The sequence below is a fragment of the Ovis aries genome, chromosome 5, assembly GCF_016772045.2.
Source record: "Ovis aries strain OAR_USU_Benz2616 breed Rambouillet chromosome 5, ARS-UI_Ramb_v3.0, whole genome shotgun sequence".
NCBI lineage: Eukaryota > Metazoa > Chordata > Mammalia > Artiodactyla > Bovidae > Ovis > Ovis aries.
This window is the reverse complement of record NC_056058.1, coordinates 38,830,307-38,831,847: the sequence shown is the minus strand read 5'-3', so window position 1 is coordinate 38,831,847 and position 1,541 is coordinate 38,830,307. Positions and strand designations below refer to the sequence as shown.

General features: G+C 41.4%; 1 protein-coding gene across 1 annotated transcript; it reads left to right on the top strand.

Annotated features, from left to right (window-relative positions):
• The first annotated feature begins 220 nt into the window (after positions 1 to 220).
• LOC101109269 (olfactory receptor 13G1) lies at positions 221 to 1,147 on the top strand. The gene has a single exon (XM_004008745.5). The coding sequence runs from the start codon at positions 224 to 226 to the stop codon at positions 1,145 to 1,147; it is 924 nt and encodes a 307-aa protein (XP_004008794.1). The 5' UTR covers positions 221 to 223.
• The last annotated feature ends 394 nt before the right edge of the window (positions 1,148 to 1,541 follow it).

Sequence of the window (1,541 nt, the reverse complement as noted above, 5' to 3'; positions counted from 1 at the left end):
AAGACTTTTTTTTAATCTTTTTCTTTTCAATTACAGGATTCCTTTTAATGGAGTCATGGAAGAACATATATCAGAAAATGGCATTCATCAGGAGAATAGTAGATATTGTAATCAAATCACTAAATTCACACATACACACACAATCTTCTAATAGCAGCACCCAGACACCTTTAATTCTCAGTTGTTTATTCTGCACTGTCTACCATTTAATCACAAAAGCAAGATGAATAACAGCATTGTAACTGAATTCATGATCCTAGGCCTCACTCAAAAACCTGAACTCCAGGGAGTTCTCTTCATTATCTTTCTCTTCATCTACTTCGTGGCTTTCCTTGGCAATATGCTTATTGTCATTGCCATAGTCTATAACACTAGCTTGCATACCCCCATGTATGTTCTCCTTCTGGCCCTGGCTATCGTGGACATCATCTGCACAACAAGCATAATCCCAAAAATACTTGCGACCATGCTAACATCAAGAAAGACCATCTCATATGGAGGTTGCATGTCCCAACTCTTCTTCTTCACATGGTCCCTGGGTGCTGAGATGCTTCTCTTCACCACTATGGCCTATGACCGCTATGTGGCCATCTGTTTCCCTCTACGCTACAGTGCTATTATGAACCACTATATGTGTGTGGCCTTGCTCAGCGTTGTCATGGCTATTGCAGTAACCAACTCCTGGGTACACACAGGTCTCATCCTAAGGCTGACCTTCTGTGGATCAAACACCATTGACCACTTCTTCTGCGAGATACCCCCACTGCTAGCTTTGTCCTGCAGCCCAGTGAGAATCAACGAAGTGATGGTGTATGTTGCTGATATTACTCTGGCTATAGGTGACTTCACCCTCACCTGCATCTCCTACTGTTTTATCATTGCTGCCATTCTTCGCATCCGCACTACAGAAGGGAAGAGAAAGGCCTTCTCAACATGCTCATCTCATCTCATAGTGGTGTCTCTTTATTATTCCCCTGTAATCTACACCTATATACGCCCAGCTTCCAGCTACACATTTGAAAGGGACAAAATGGTAGCTGCACTCTATACTCTTGTGACCCCTACATTAAACCCAATTGTGTACAGTTTCCGAAATAAGGACATGCAGGCAGGTATTAGGAAAGTATTTGCATTCCTGAAACGTTAGTAGTTTCAAAGGAGAATGGCAGCTCTCTAGAATCATTTTCTACAACTTAGATTTTACTTATCTTTCATATTTACCTCAATCCCCAACTTTTCCATTCCCTCTTAGCGCAAGAATGTCTCATCTCATAGTAAGTCACTTCCTTAGATCTTCATTTCTAAACTACACTTATTCTCGGGCTTGTTTGGTGGTCTAGTCATTAAGACTCCATATTTCCAATGCAGGAGGCCCAGGTTTAATCTCTGGTCAGGGAACTGGATCCCTCATGCTACAACTAAGAGCCTGCATGTAACAACAAAGATCCTGTGTGCCTCAACTAAGAGCCAGTGCAGCCAAAGTAAACAAACAAACAAACAAACAAACAAAAACACTTATTCTGTTATAATTAAACTGTACT

Excerpts from the sequence above, each read along its gene's own strand:
- LOC101109269 (XM_004008745.5), top strand. The coding sequence starts at position 224 with ATGAATAACAGCATTGTAACTGAATTCATGATCCTAGGCCTCACTCAA.